At 38.3% G+C, this 15,384-nt stretch overlaps 1 protein-coding gene across 2 annotated transcripts in view; it reads left to right on the forward strand.

The window, feature by feature from the left end:
- Positions 1 to 10,284, forward strand: part of lsamp (limbic system associated membrane protein) — a 629,716-nt gene extending 619,432 nt beyond the window's left edge. For both annotated transcript variants that reach the window (XM_055644555.1, XM_055644556.1), the window contains one exon: positions 949 to 10,284. In XM_055644555.1, coding sequence (XP_055500530.1) covers positions 949 to 1,049 — 101 coding nt within the window. In that variant the 3' untranslated portion in view covers positions 1,050 to 10,284. The remainder of the gene's footprint in view (positions 1 to 948) is intronic.
- The last annotated feature ends 5,100 nt before the right edge of the window (positions 10,285 to 15,384 follow it).

Genomic DNA, 15,384 nt, shown 5'->3' on the forward strand with positions numbered 1-15,384 from the left:
GTAGGTTAATTGGCTTTGGTAAAATTGTAAATTGTCCTTAGTGTGTAGGATAGTGTGAGTGTGTGGAGATCACTGTTTGGCATGGACTCGGTGTGCCGAAGGGCCTGTTTCTCTGCTATATCTCAAAAGTCTAATAATAATGTAATCCCTTGGTCAACCAATCATTAGCTTATTGACCTGAACCTTTCTCTGTCCCTGCCGAGAGGTCAGTGACTAATTGCTAACCCTGTTTCTCAGTCGACAGATACTGCCTGATCAGCTGTGTATTTTAATTATTCCACTTTGTTATTGAAACATTTCTTGTCTCCTCACATATATTGCTGTTTCACTCTTTGACGTAATGTGTAATGAAATGCGGTTCGAAGCCTGTGGTGCAGTAACATGCCAGGCCATGTTAAATTGGTTTGTCACTCCCCAGGTGGTACATTCTCCTGTTAGATGTTTCAAGGGCAACAACCATCTAGAGTTTCAGGTGGCATCGAACAGCTTCAATCTACCTTGCACTAACTATTAATAGGACTTATTCTTGTTCAACTTAAAACATTGGTTTAATTAAAACCCTACAGTGTGTTATTTTCTTGCCAACTTGCTCCATTCTGAATATTATGACATCTTATAATGAAAGTGCTTTGATGAATTTAATGTTTAATAATATCAACATGTTTAAATCACGTCTGAACCACCAATGACTAAAATTAAAATTCTGGTGCGCGGCATCTTATCCAATAAGATAACTTGATAATAAGGTATGTTCTGTCGAGCCATACTTCAGGGGCAATAGAGTTTTCATCAAGACCTGGTTTTAAAGGGGGGATTGTGCTTGGTAAAATAAAATATTCTGAGTTAAAAAAAGAAGCAAAACGTGGGAAAGTTTGCAGTGACATGTGTAGTGTTAATGTTCGGTTTTTTAATAAATATTAATTCTGCTTTTTTCTGTCATTTTTACAGGACCTGGTTCCATGCGAGATTCAGGCACTGGATTAGCAGGTGTCACCATATCACTGTGGTTGCTAGTCGCAACTCTAGTTTGTCTAATTTACAAATGTTAATAATATGAAAACTGACCACAAGGAAAGAGGAGATTATTTGTATTTCAACTTGGTGCATGACACCGCACAACAGTATTGCTAGAAAAGCTTTTAGAATAGAAAAAAAGGTCAAGGGTGTATTAGGTACAAAATGATCAACATTTGCTCATGAGTTTCAAATATTGTGTAAAAAAAGTTTTTTCTCCTCTGCCATTTTTGCTAATGTTTACATTCACACAGATCTAACCCTTTGTTTTGGGTCTGAATTATAACATATAATTAGTGCAAAACACAGCCCTGTATTTGTTGGTGCCAAGTGACCCATTCACTATATTAAGATTATATATTACTGGAATAATATTGGGGGTGATGTATGAAGAAGCTTATCATTAAATGTACTGATTATATATTAATGACTCATCCACAACATTTAGGCACAGACACGGATGTGCAGCAGACTGGTTCAAAGGGTAAATATGCGATGAAGTTAATCTACTTGATCAAAAAGGAAAGAACGTCATTTAGATGCCCCCTCCTCACACTTCAATAATGTGCTAAACCTAGTTTTTTATAAAAAGCTAATGGAACACTTTCTTTCAAACTATTGGTAGTAGTAATAAATAACAGTCTGCAGCATCTAACTTTTGTTCAAAAAAAAACAGACATCTACCTACCATTTTAGAGAAATCTGTCACCAATTAGAGAATAAATTGCTGTAAAAATATATTTTTTGTTCTCTTGATTTCTTTTGGGGAAATATCCATTTGGTCATGGATTTTCAACTAGAGATCTCAACCAAGATGATAATAAAGGGTGTAGTTTTAGTTTATTGTGACACTGACTGACTTACCCCATCACACAGTTATAACGAAGATAAAAGGATTTGCAAAATAAAGTTATGTATTACAACTTGCAGTGGTTTAGGAATTGATCTGTCTGATTAACACATCATGATGCCTCTGACACCAATTTGGGTGTTTGTTTTCTTTTGATCCACAGTGCTAAATGGGTTACAAGTTCAATTTATTTATTTAAAATATTTAAATAATAGCATATAAAACTTGCCCTTATGAAAAAAACTTGGACTATTTTTAAAATAGGTTGTCTGTGTTTTTATTTAAATACCCGAATACGACTAAAAGAAAATTATAGTGGTCATTTCTTTCGAAAGGGTCCTATCAGAAGACAATGGAAGGCTTTGAAGTGAAAATGTAGAGAGACTAAATCAAATATGAAAGAGTGTTTTGTGGGCATTGGTCTGAACTTTGCGGACAGAGGAGGTGAAACATCACTAGTCATGCACCCTCTGCTTTAGGTGTAACATACTAATTTTGAATGTCATACACACGAGCCAATAACTCACATCTAACAAACAAGAGTCTCTAGTACTCACTGCAGCCCAGAGCATGCATGTCAGTCCAAATTCATAGACAGGTGATGTGTACCTGGAACAAGTCCACAGGGCATCAGTTCAGTAGGTCAGAATAGTTGCTTATCTTTATAGAGATATAAAGCAAAGATGCATTTCTGATGCTAAAAATGTGTTTTTTTTTAATTTATGTCAGTGTATATATGAGGTGGTGCCCATGTGGGGATATGCCTATGTTGCTAGCTTACAACCAACCATACTTGGTTTTTCTTGTGACAGCTATTTGCTCTGCACATAAGAGATGGTTTGGGAGCAGTAGCAGCATTTTGTCCCATTTTAATAACTAATACACTTTTCAGTCCATAACATGTTGTGGTGCACTGTAACTTTTTTGAATTTCTCTGTATAATCAATATTTAGCATTGCAGTTCTAGAGATGGATGTTTTTAAGATTAAAAAAGGTGAAAGAAATAGACATTTCATTCCTAGTGCAAAAGTAATTCTTTGCTGTGTTCAACAATAGATTTTACTGGAATATCACGAGAGTTTGGAAGAGACGCGTTTGAAATAAGATCAATATCATATACAAATGGTGATCACAAAAATTCTGTATTAAAAGTTTGGCATTACAGCCATGGTTTATTGGTCTAATGTAAATCTATGGATGAAGGAGCAATCCAAACAGAAGTTACAGTATCCAACATTCACGAATGAGTATATTCCTCAAACAGTTAAATTTGTGATCATGATTCGTAGTCACAACAAAATTGTGCAAAAGCATCTTAAAACATTTTTTCCTGTAAAGATTACCCAAAACTGGATGCAAATAACTTACAACATAACTGTAAAAAAAATAGCAAAAAAATTAAAAATCGTGTGTAGCTCTAATTTGAATTCATGTTTTTAATGCTGTGATACGTTAAGTCTAATATTTTGCAAGTTTCTTGCTTTAACGGTTGGTACAGGATATGGTTTTTGTATAGCTTTCATTAAAGATGGGATTAGCATAGATACTCAGAAGCAACTTTACCACAGCTTTTTGCTTTAAAAAACTTTTTTTCTGTTTTCCTCATTGTCCCTGAGGAAGCCGGCTGAGGCAAACATCCTCTCCCCAATGGGAAGACTCGACCATCAAACCTGTAGTTCAACCCCCCCCCCCCCCTCCCACATTACCCCACCCATGCATATTGGCGTGCTTCAGAAACTTCCCAATCCTTCCATCATCCCTCACCAAGTTGAATGTCTTATTCCCATCTGTTGGATGCTGTTCCAAGAAAAGCAACCAGAGGGAATGGAATCCCTTGGATATGTACTTGTAACGACTATATTATGACTCAGTGGCACAACTGCTTGGAGCTACCACATATATTCCGACATTACCACAACTTTACATGTAGGATCTCCATTGTGCGCATGCTGTTGCAGTACACCACTGTGATGCCAACTAGACTTTTTTTTTTTAAAGCTATCTATTGCTGAAGAAAAGAGTAGTGAAATTGAAATAGGCTGCGAGTTCCAAAGATGTTCATTACATATTTCATGGCAAGACTAAATTTCTGTTGGGTGTGGTTTAGAATGGTTGCCAATACACAACTCTCTCTATTCTCTGTAATAATGTCTGAGAGGATAGAATATTTAATGGCTGTCTTTTATTTATTATTTAACTATTCTAAGTTAAACAATAACTTTGCTATTCTAAGGCAGCAATGTCTTTTTGGCATCTATGAAACAGGTCAATGTCTAAAAAAATACCAAACATTATGACCGAAACAGAAATTTAAAAAATAGAAGTGATAAAATCGATGTATTACAATTATTAATGCTTTACTTTATTCCATGACATATTAGTCAAAGGAAACTCCTTTCTTATTAAACTATGCATGAGAAAATATGTAACATTTATGCATTTCAATTATAATCTCTTCCTAAAATATATTTTAAGGTCACCAAATCTTTTCTGATATCACCTGCACAATTAAAGGGTGCAGCAATATTCAAATCAAAAAGCTGATGGATTTACGTTAGTCTCTGGGTCATTTCATTTGAATGGAGACAGAAAGGGCAGTTCCCAAAATCTTCAATGTGTTTTTTCACACGAGAGGATCGTGTGTCTGAAAGGAGCTGCCAGAAGCAGTCAAGCCAACATTTAAAATACATTGGGCAGGTACATGGATAGAAAAGGTTTAGAGGGATATGGGCCAAATGCGGGCACATGGGACAAGCTTAGATGGGGCATGGTTAAGTTTCCGTGCTTATGTCTCCATGAACCAATGTAAAAAAGTATCATCAACATAGGAGAACATAAGTGTCATCGACAGGAGAGCTTTTTTTTTAATTTAGGTACGATGAACTCCAAAACAAATGGGTCTCTGAGATACGAAGTGCAGTAATCTTGGTTATTTATCCACCAAAATTCTCAGATGATATTTAATTCCAAAGCATACCATATTTGTTAAAAGAGTTTCCATTCTTCTCCCATCTTGTGCACAAAATATTCATGAACTTACTGAATTAAGTGCTTTAACATTTATTCTCAGAAAATAGGCCACAATGAAGAATTTTGTTCTTTCGTTAAGTTGTGGTAATGTTGTTTCTGGTGGTCAGTTATCCCACGACGCTCTGCTTGAACTGTGGAGTCTCTGTAAAGTTTTGTGATTGAAGGATTGTATTGTAAATATTTCTGTGCAACAAGGAATAAGCAGGCCTGTAAAATGCAGAAAAGCTATTTGAAGCATGTCATGGCTGATTGAATCCTGCTAATGTCACATGTTGAGGAATTTCAGTAAGGCTGGCAGGGATGGGTCATTTCTCAAAACCTAACTCTTAACTTTCCAACCCTACCACAGAAACAAAGTTACGCTTATCTGACTCCTTCACAAATGGGGATAATATCCCAAAGAAATATAATTTTAGAGTAACTCAGCGGGACAGGCAGCATCTCTGGAGAGAAAGAATGGGTGACGTTTCGGGTTGAGACCCTTCTTCAGACAGATCAGTCTGAAGAAGGGTCTCGACCCAAAACGTCACCAGTGGCCCGCTGAGTTACTCCAGCATTTGGTGCCTTTCTTCGGTTAAAATCAGCATCTGCAGTTCCTTCATTCACAAATATAATTTTGGATTGAATTGTATTCCATTCAAGTTCCTTTTCATGCGAAATATAGCCACAGTGCCGAAAACAGCTATGACTAGATTATCTATTCCCCAAAATAATAAAAAGGATCCAATTTTTTGAAAGTAACAAATATAACGAGACAGTGAATTAAGGGACACGATTGAGGTTTTCCAGGCGAGAACTTAAAGGTCGAAGACACTCTTCTTAACTCGCGGATTAGGTCGCCACAGTGGGAGAGCACTTTAAGGAATGTTTTTTTTCTGATCGGTGAGATATTTTAGTTCAGCAGCTGCACAATCAACGCTGACATTTTTCAAAGTGAGGGTCACTCACTGTTTAAAAGTTGAAAGCCAAAAGACTACTTTGCATCTAATTGCAGTACTACAAATCCCTAAGAAGGAGATTCGATAATTTGGTGCAAATTATCAACATTGCCATCGCAAGACCCAGGTAGTGATGTTCTATTCAGCCACTTATGTCACAGGTTACAATAGATAAAAAGACTGCCAGGTCTCATTGTGTGCTGCCCCTAATCTCAATAACTATCACATACAGTACTGCCGAGTTAATGGAACAAATAACACAAAACTAGTTTATAAGCATATTATCGGCTAATGGTGGCACAGCATGGTTGTTTTACAGGGTAATATTGGAGAGGTTAGCTCCATTTTTGTCCCTCTCTCGTTACCACATACATTGTTAAGTGTTATATTGTTTCACATATATATCCCTTACACATTGGTTCCATGCGAGATTCTTATCTCTACCATTAACATTTGAATTCTGGAGAGCCAGATCATAACACGGCAGTGAACTGAGAGGGACAGTAGATCATCAGAGTTTTCTAGATCAATACGACAGAAAGCTGTCCGATCTGCAGATCTGGGAAGATTGGTGAGTGGCACAGTGGCACAGTGGCAGAGTTGCTGCCTTACTGCACCAGAGACCCGGGTTGGCTCCTGACTAAACGGTGCTGACTCTACGGAGTTTGTACATTCCCCCTGTGACCACATGAGTTTTCTCTCAAGTGCTCCAGTTTCTCCCACACTCCAAAGACATGCAGGTTTATAGGTTAATTGGGTTTGGTAAGTTGTAAAATTGTCCCTAGCGTGTGTAGGTTAGTGTGCGGGGATCACTGATCGGAACAGTTATGAGGCTGTTTCCGTGCTTTGCTTCCCTATCTCTAAAGTCTAAAGTTTCAATCTGAATAAATGAACACTGGTGAATGAGGGCAGAAGTTAATTGGCTTCGATAAAAATTGTAAAATGTCCCCAGCGAGTGCAGGTTTATGGGGATCGCTGGTTCGTGTGGACTCGGTGGACCCTTTGGTTTTCATGCTGTATCTCTAAACTAAATTAAAAGTACAATTCCTCTCTGCTTTGAGAGCTAACCGCAGTAGAACTTTGTGCTTTAGTTAAAGTACTTCAGCCCACCCATTGCCCACTGCACCTTGCGGTACTACTGTCAAGTTTACTCAGAATCCCGTCAACCATCAGGAACATTTGCTTGCAAGAAGTTTAGATATAAACAGAAGACATAACCAGGCTTAATTTGCCAGCAACAGACACAAACTGCTGGAGTAATTCAGCAGGTAAGGCAGCATCTCTGGAGAAAATGGACAGGTGACGTTTTGGGTCGAGACCCTTCTTCAGACTGATTGTGGTAGGGAGAGTGGAAAAAAACCAGGACAAATCAGGACTAGCGATATCATCAGGCAAGGAGGTTCCATGGTAGGCTAAATTTTGGATAGTGACAGGTGTGAGGCCAAGAGGGATTTATATTGGCAATCCGTGGAGCAGGTTAACTTAGTGAAGGAAGAGAAGGGGTGGAGAGGCAGGTGTTTGCAGAAGTGACCAGTAATTGAAGAATTCAATGTTCACCCTAAAATTGGAAACATTTTGAGTCTATGGTGTAAACCATCATCTGCAGTTCCTTTTATTGTTGTATTTGCCAATAATGTTTTAAGCCTCTTTATCAACAACAGGCAACACAAATTGAAGAAAGGGACAGGAGTAGGTAATACAACCCTTTCTCTCTATTCTGACATAGAAGACAATCCTGGCTAATCTAATCACTGACCCCATTTTCAATCTCTCGCCTAATGGGCAACGCTCCTGTTGTTACAATCATGTATGATTCAGCTTTCACAAATATGAGGAAGAATGCTTCAAGGTTTTCCTGAGTGAAATTACTTGTCTTAAATCTTAAATGGGCATTTCTGCACCATGAATTGTCAGGAAATGTGGGTAAAGTTATGTTAATAAGTTATGTGTTTAGGAGCTGCACAGATTGGCTGCAGGCACCTTTATAGAGACCTCAGAAATTGCATTTTTGTCTTTTAAAGTGAGCCATTGGAAATAGTTGCTGAACAGCACAATTTTGAACACCAGCCCTTCAATGCTCCTCAAAAGTTTGTGGAATAAGCAAACTCAAAAAAATCTCCATTGATTTGCGATATTGTGCAAAGTAGGTACGCTTAGATAAATAATTCAAATGGCATGCCACAGGATTTTAAATTTTGTTGATTGGATTTGTCAAGAAAAAATGTATTATAGTATTAAAAAAGAGTAAATGCCTCAAGTTTCACAACACTCAAAGTGTAACCGTTCCAAAAGCAAGCATGGTTAGCACTGGCTAATTGTGAATACAATGTACCCTATAGGAAAAGCCTTATCTTTGATGCTTTTGTGCCTTACATTTTTACCATATCCTACATTTTTTTAACCTTGGATTTAAAACAAAGAGAAACTACATTCTCAATATAATTTTCATGACATGTCTCCCTTATTTTGTAATTCGTGTTAAGAATGAATAAGAAGTGAATCAATATAATCAAAATCTCTGATTAAATCATGCAGATCTGGTAAAAAGCTTACTTCAAATAACTCGATGAGCCTCAAGCAAAGAAGAATCTATCCACATCATTTCCCTCACCACTGCAATGAATGTATTTTCAAACTTTCCCACTTAATTATCCAAAGGGATGCAGAAGGCTGCTGAACCAAAACCTTGGTACTGCCATAGTCCTTTTCTGAAAGCCTCACAATCTCTCTGAAGGGTATCAACACCAGTTGGCTGTGGACTCTTAACTTCCTCACACGCAATATAGGGATAACACACACATATGTGATGCATACACATCCTAATCAGAGATGCAAAATGCTCTGTTGCATCTTAAAGCTCCAAACCACAGTGATGATTGTGGAATTGGGGGTTTACCAATTAGTAACGTGGTTAGATGCAGATCTGACCACAGGAAAATGTCAGACGCCCAAACAGGCATTGTACACGGAGGAACAAGACCTAACAATGACAATGTTATGACATGACAATCAAGTAATCAAATCTGGGGAATGCTACTTTTGTGTACGATTTTCCCATTAAAAAATTAATGGAAAAAAAAAGATCAATTCAATTTCGAGGGATCGTTGCCTAACACAGCTAAAGCAAAGCTTAGTGCCCAAATGTAATCTCTAAAATGAAATGCATTGTAACAAGGAGAACAATTCAGCGTAATATCATGCCTTTTTGAATTTCGTTATTTATGAACCTTTGATTTGTTCACAATTTGAAAACCAGATACAAACCTAACTGGGCATAATTGTGATTTATTTACCTGCCCATGAGATTAAATGTATAAGGTGACTACATTTTCATAAATCAGTACTTTAGATCACTATTTAAAAATACATTTTACTCCACATTTAGTTGACACTATGTTGAAAATGAGCAATGCATTTTTACATTCTTGAAAAACTTTTCCCTAGATTATTAATCCTCATAATCCATATTACTGCTAAACGCACTCTGTAGCTATGTCAGTACTCTGTCTGAAATGTGTTTCATTGGTTTTCAGGATGTCCTCTTTCAGAGTATTTTGCAAAGCAGGATGACTATAACAAAAATAGAAGTCAGAAGGAGTAGTTAAAAATGACAAAATTAGCCTGATTATTGCTTGTCCCTTTGCAACTCTTTCACTACCTGTGCCCTACACTTGCAATGTACTTGAGACCAATTGAAATCAGTACGGATGCAAAGCAGATTCGTCACCATCATTTACAATAGCGGAATTAAAAATATTCTGGGGATTTGTCTTAAATTAGAGATCCAAGCCAAAGCCTAGTTAAGGTCTGAAAAATATTATAAACCTAATAATTTCTATTGAAAGGAGATGATCTGCAAAATGTCAGGAATTTTCGCATCTAAATAAAAACATGATTTGAAGATGTAAATAATTTTGTTAAAATGTTAAGGAGGATGGAGTCAAACGACATAGTTATTGAATGTGAATGCAATATATTGATACGTGTCAATGTGCCATCCAAATTGATCCTGTCTTTTTGCCTTTTCCCTTGGTCATAGGGAACTTGGTGAACCCATTCCAGCAGTATTGACATTAAAAGCAACCACACGCCCATTTAAGACACACTCCTGCGTACAAATGCACACACTCGCTTAAGTAAACTCTGGCTACAGGCTCTGGTTCATGATGTGCTTAATTTTATTCTAAACAATGAGAAAAACAAGCTCATTGCTGTTTTACCCAATTCCTGCCAAACTTACTCTTTGCTCTATGTTGCTGTGACCCACTCTGTACTGCTGCACCACTTGTAAAATTGTGTTGATGAATCCAATGTATATTTTGTGTGTGATTACAAACATATTCCAGTGAGTGGATTTTCTACTTTTACTGCTTTCCACTAGCTTGTGTTGCTTTGGATTTGCTAACATGAATAAAACCTGTTTTAAGTGAAAATGACTGCCTCGTTTTATTTTAAAAGCCAGCAACACGCTGTGTTTGTATCAAGTGTACACCATGATCTAAACTTACTGTCAGGAGGTGCTTGAGGAATAATCTGTGCTCACAGTAAATCACAATAAGGCATTTGCTCTTTTGCAAGTAATTTTTTTGCCAATGGAGTAAATTATTTCTGACTAATAAAATTGTCATAGAGTCATACAGTGTGGAACCAGGGTCTTAGCCCAACTTCCCCACACTGACCAATACTAGTCCCAACTGCCTGTGTTAGGCCCATATCCCTCTAAACCTATCTTATCCATGTACCTATCTAAATGTTTCCTAAACGTTGCAATAGTACCTGCCTTAACTACCTCCTCCGGCAGCTCTATCCATACACACACCGCCCTTTGTATAAAAATGTTACCCCTCGGGATATTTCTCCGCTCCCCTTAAACCTATGTCCTTTGGTTTTTTGATTCCCCGACTCAGGGCAAGAGTCTGTTCATTTACTCAACCTATTCCTCTCATGGTTTTGTACACATCTATAAGATCAGCCCTCATTCTCCTGTGTTCCAGGGAATAGAGTCCTAGCCCACTCAATCTCTCCCTATGCGCCCTGCTCAGGCCCTCAAGTCCTGGCAACATCCCCGTAAATCCTTTGCTCACCCTTTCCAGCTTAACAACAGCTTGACGGCAATTGTGAATAACTAAGTGCTCTTTCCGATAAACAAAAAGCTGCCTGTACACTTATCAAATTGATAATTAAGCTAGATTTATCTTTATTTTCCTTCAATACATCAAATGTTGGGGACACTTTAGCATGGAATATTATAACTGAACTAATCTAAACAAATAAATGTTCTAATTAATTCACTTATGTTATCCATTAGCTAAAGTGTGATTAATAAACATACATGTCATGTTTAAGATGCCTGTACACCATACCAGCACAAAAAGCATTGGCATAAGTCATCTTTGAACCATGATATAAATTATCATAAAATGGACATGGCTTTTAAAATAAAATAAATAAATGATGCAAATTGATAGTAATTACATTGAGGATAAAGTGTATTAAAGTTTGGGTGTAAACATTATTGTTTATCTAACAGTGACCTATCTCAGAGAGGAAGGTTGAGTATCACCAATGCATTGCCAAATGCTTCAGACACAAAATTGCTGCCTTTCTTATAATATTAACCACAAATCTGTAATGAGGGTTTAGGTACCACATGGTAAAAACATAAATGAAACATTGTTACATTCTCAGTATTCATGAAAGAATAGTTAACTGTGGTGAACAATGTTGGTTGGTAAAAAAAATGCCAGTCATTAAAAAATGCACCCATGCTAGTCATTCTACCAGTTCCTCTGTTCATATCATTGTATCCCTCTTGTTATCACATCTTCCCCAGCCCACAATGGGCCATTATGGGCTCCACCCTACCTAAGCTCATCTGTTGCCAGCCCTGATTTGTTCTGGCCTTTTCTCGCCTCCAGTTCCTCCTCCCCTCCCACATTTTTTTTTCAGTCTGAAGAAGAGGTCTGACCCGAAACATCTCCTCTTCCTTTTCCCCAGAGATGTTGCCTACTCGGCTGAGTTACTCCAACATTTCATGTCTATGACTGGCACTGGTTATAAAGATGCAGGACTGTGATGAAAACTGAAATGTACACCAGAAGATGGATAGTATATACAGTATACGTACTGTATATATGTGTACATAGATGTATAGTGTACACTATACCTAGCTGAACAAAAACGTCAATTACATAGGATCACTGGAAAATATACATCACTGGAAAATATACATCACATGTTAAAGGGATCAGGCCAAGGTGGCTCAGAAATAAAGGTTAGTAATCAATAAATAATATAAATCATTAAATTTATAAATGTTGACAAACTAGACGTCATCTAAATCAGGTATTATGGTCATTTATTTCTACCCGACAAATTTCCTTGAAGAGAAAAAGTAGAACTCTCCATATACAGTTTTTTTTAAAAACATTATACAAAGGCTTTCAATAAATAGCAGGACCAAAATTTATGAGACGATCACATAACGTACAGGAACTGCATGGGAAATGAGTCAATATTTCTTCAATGTTGGAGGGATATCAGTGAACTGGTGGTTTGCCAATGTGATGTCTCAATTCAAATATAAAGATAATGACAGCTCAATCTAACATTGGCAAGGAACATTTCTGAAGCAATCTGACAAAGGAAAGTTAATTGACATCTGGAAAAAGATATGATTAATAATTTGATGCAAGAATTAATTTGTAAAACCAAATTAGTTAACGGAGGGGCATTGATAGGACTATTGCAAGATAGGAACAGATATATTTCAATTTTTCAATACTTCAACCCTGTTCCATCGTTCAACAATGTAGAAACAAAGAAATGGCAGATGCTGGTTGAGTTTGAGTTTAGTTTATTGACACGTGTACCAAGGTAAAGTGAAAAGGCCTTTATTGCGTGCGAACACTTGATTACAATCGAGCCATCCACTGTGTACAGATACAGGATAAAGGGAATAACATGAATAACGTTTAGTGCAAGGTAAAGTCTAGTAAAGTCCGATCCTGATAACCTGTTCTCTCTTGGATTCCCAATAACTAGTCCAAAAATCAATGAATGTGTGGTGCAGGTCCAGCACTCGCCTAGGCCAGGTGAGGTGACCGATCTCAAAGTGCTGGAGTAATTCTCAGATTGACTTCAGACAGAACATCCTCGAGAGGGAAGGTGAGCAGCCGGAAGTCATTGTGCATGTAGGCACAAATGAGAAAGGAAAGAAGAAGGAGGTTCTGCAACATGAGTGTAGAGGTAGGAGGCTGAAAAGCAGGACTTCTAGGGTGGTTATCTGTGGGTTACTTCCAGTACCTCGTGCAAGTGAAGGTAGGAACAAAAGGGATGGCCACCTGACATCAGGGCAGCACAATGGCGCAGTAGTAGATTTGCTGCTGGGAGCTCAATATGCAGGAATACTTAATATTCAGGAAGGATAGACAGAAAGGAAGAGGAAGTGGGGTGGCATTTTTGTTTAAAGAGGAGATTAATGCAATAGAAAGGAGAGACATTAGCTTGAATGCTGTAAAATTTATGGGTAGAACTATGAAATAGCCAAGGGCTGAAAGCGCTTGTTGCAGTTGTATACAGATCACCAAACAGCAGTAGGGAGGTTGGGGATAGCATCAAACAGGAAATTAGGGATGCATGTAGCAAAAGTACAGCAGTTATCATGGGTGACTTTAATCTACATATAGATTGCACCAAACAAATTGGTAACAGCGCTGAAGAGGAGGATTTCCTGGGATGTATATGGGATGGTTTTCTAAACCAATATGAAGAGGAACCAACTAGAGGGCAGGTCATCCTGGACTTAGTATTGTGTAATGAGGAAGGATCAGTTAGCAATCTTGTTGTGCAAAGCCCCTTGGGCAACAGTGACAATGGTGGAATTCTGCATTAAGATAGAGAGTGGCATGGTTAATTCAGAGACTAGGGTCCTGAACTTAAAGAAAGGAGGCTTTGACGGTATGAGACGGGAATTGGCTAGGATAGACCGACAAATGGTACTTAAAGGGTTGACGGTGGAGATGCAATGGCAAAGATTTAAGAATTTCATGGATGAACTACAAAAATGATTCATCCCTCTCTAGCGAAAAAATAAAACGGGGAAGGCGGCTCAACCGTGGCTAACGAGGGAAATTAAGGAGAGTGTTAAATCAAAGGAATAGGCATATAAATTGGCCAGAGGAAGCAGCTAACCAGAGGAGCGGGAAAAAATTTAGAATTCAACAAAGGGGAAAAAGAGGGCATGAAACAAAGCTTGCGGGGAATATAAAAACTGACTGTAAAAGCATCTTTAGATATGTGAAGAGGAAAAGATTAGTGAAGACAAATGTAGGTCCCTTACAGTCAGTAACAGGTGAATTTATATTGGGAAACTAGGAAATGGCAGAACAGTTAAACGAGTACTTTGTTTCTGTCTTCACTAAAGAAGACACAAATAATCTCCCAGAAATACCAAGGAACCGAGGATCTAGTGGGAGGAAGGAACTGAAGGGAATCCACATTAGTCAGGAAATGGTGTTAGGTAAACTGTTGGGACTGAAGGCAGATAAATCCCCAGGGCCTGATGGTCTGCATCGCAGAGTACTCAAGGAGGTGGCCCTAGAAATCGTGGATGCATTGGTGATTGTTTTCCAATGTTCTCTCGAATCTGGATCAGTTCCTGTGGACTGGAGGGTAGCCAATGTAACCCCACTTTTAAAGAAATGAGGGAGAGAGAAAATGGGAAATTATAGACCAGTTAGCCTTACATCGGTGGTGGGGAAGGTGCTTGAGTCGATTATTAAAGATGTAATAGCAGCTCATTTGGAAAGCAGTGACAGGATCAGTCAAAGTCAGCATGGATTTATGAAGGGGAAATCATGCATGACTAAACTTCTGGAATTTTTTGAGGATGTAACAAGTAGAATGGATAAGGGAGAGCCAGTGGATGTGATCAATGTAAGCCTCGGACAAGGTCCCACACAAGAGATTAGTGTGTAAAATTAGAGCACGTGGTATTGGGGGTAGGGTATTCACATGGATAGAGAATTGGTTAACAGGAAGGAAGCAAAGAGTAGGAATTAACGGGTCCTTTTCAGAATGGCAGGCAGGAATGGCAGTGGCATGCCACAAAGCTCAGTGCTGGGACCCCAGTTATTTACAATATGTATTAATGATTTAGTCGGGGGAATTAAATGTAACATCACCGAGTTTGTAGATGACACAAAGTTGGATGGCAGCATGAGCTGTGAGGAGGATGCTATGAGGATGCAGGATGACATGGATAGGTTGGGTGAGTGGGCACCTGCATGGCAGATGCAGTATAATGTGGATGAATGTGAGGTTATCCACTTTGTTGGCAGGAACAGGAAGGCAGTTTATTATCTGAGTGGTGTCAGATTAGGAAAAGGGGAGGTTCAACGAAACTGGGTGTCCTTATACATCAGTCACTGAAAGTAAGCATGCAGGTACAGCAGGCAGTGAAGAAAGCTAATGGCATGTTTGTCTTAATTGTGTGAGGATTTGAGTTTAGGAGCAAGGAGGTCCTACTGCAGTTGTACCGAGCCCTGATGA

This window comes from Leucoraja erinacea, chromosome 13 (assembly GCF_028641065.1).
Source record: "Leucoraja erinacea ecotype New England chromosome 13, Leri_hhj_1, whole genome shotgun sequence".
Classification (NCBI taxonomy): Eukaryota; Metazoa; Chordata; class Chondrichthyes; order Rajiformes; family Rajidae; genus Leucoraja; species Leucoraja erinaceus.